Here is a 1,013-nt window from a genome sequence, read left to right on the forward strand (position 1 = left end):
TTCCTGCTCTAACATGAGCAGTCAAATCAAAAACAAGTGGGGTCAATATAAAAAATAAACTAGTTTGAAATGAAGCTCAGGTTTTTCCTGATGATTATTAAGATATATGTTTAATGATTATGGAGTTTACTGGTTAAGACGAACATTACTCGCTTTTTAAAAATGTAGACTAAACTGGTCTTATCTTATATACAGACAGGTGACAAAGGAAAGACCAACATAAAGTGTCTTCAGTGGGCCTTGCCATTGATTCTACAAAAATGTTAAATGTCCTCATCAGCATTCAACAACCTCAGGGACCTGCATTTTACTGGCAATTTACTTATGAAGACATGACTTGGGCTGCTGTTATGGACTTGACCTGTCTCAAATGACACTTCACTTGGATTTGCACCAAACCCTTTTGGGGCTGGTAGGCACGTACTATTAGGGCCCTACTGACCTCCTCACCCTGACCCCCCTCCCCCAGTGCACTATGTATGTCACTGGATTCATTAAACACACTGCACTGTGCAGCAGATCACTGTGAGACAAAACCATTACCTGTGTGCTGGTTTAACATGATATGAGGTGTGCTGTGAGTCCGTCTGGTAATTTTATTAAAAACTGATTTATTTAGAAATATGTGAGCATGGTACAAACAAAAGGTGTAAGTTTCAAGTCCTAGATTTTGACACCAACGCACCAAGACATAAGAACAGCTCTGCCTTACACCTCATCTAAGAGACTATTAGATAAACCTGGGTGCTGCCTCGATTTAATGCCGTACAGTAGTGCGGCAACGTGCGTGAAGCCGGAGGGTTGCACCACGCCACTGCGGAAGTACTGGGAACCAGGAACCGCAAGAAAGAGGGTACCTTTGTGTCGCGGACATGATCTGCTGGAAAGCCGCTTGCTGCTAACCCAACACAACTAGCCCACCCTGACACACACACACACACATTCAGGGCAACATGGGAGGCACTCCTAGCGTCGAAATCCCAGGTGGAGGAACTGAAGGCTACCACGTCCTC

The 1,013-nt window shown here is 44.2% G+C and overlaps 1 protein-coding gene across 1 annotated transcript in view; it reads left to right on the plus strand.

Moving 5' to 3' along the window:
- Nucleotides 1-760: 760 nt before the first annotated feature.
- LOC109958071 (Golgi reassembly-stacking protein 2) overlaps nt 761-1,013 on the plus strand; it is a 6,920-nt gene continuing 6,667 nt past the window's right edge. The window contains exon 1 of the mRNA XM_020596413.1: nt 761-853. Coding sequence (XP_020452069.1) covers nt 761-853 — 93 coding nt within the window. The remainder of the gene's footprint in view (nt 854-1,013) is intronic.

Source organism: Monopterus albus, unplaced genomic scaffold (assembly GCF_001952655.1).
Source record: "Monopterus albus unplaced genomic scaffold, M_albus_1.0 scaffold30.1, whole genome shotgun sequence".
Lineage (NCBI taxonomy): Eukaryota > Metazoa > Chordata > Actinopteri > Synbranchiformes > Synbranchidae > Monopterus > Monopterus albus.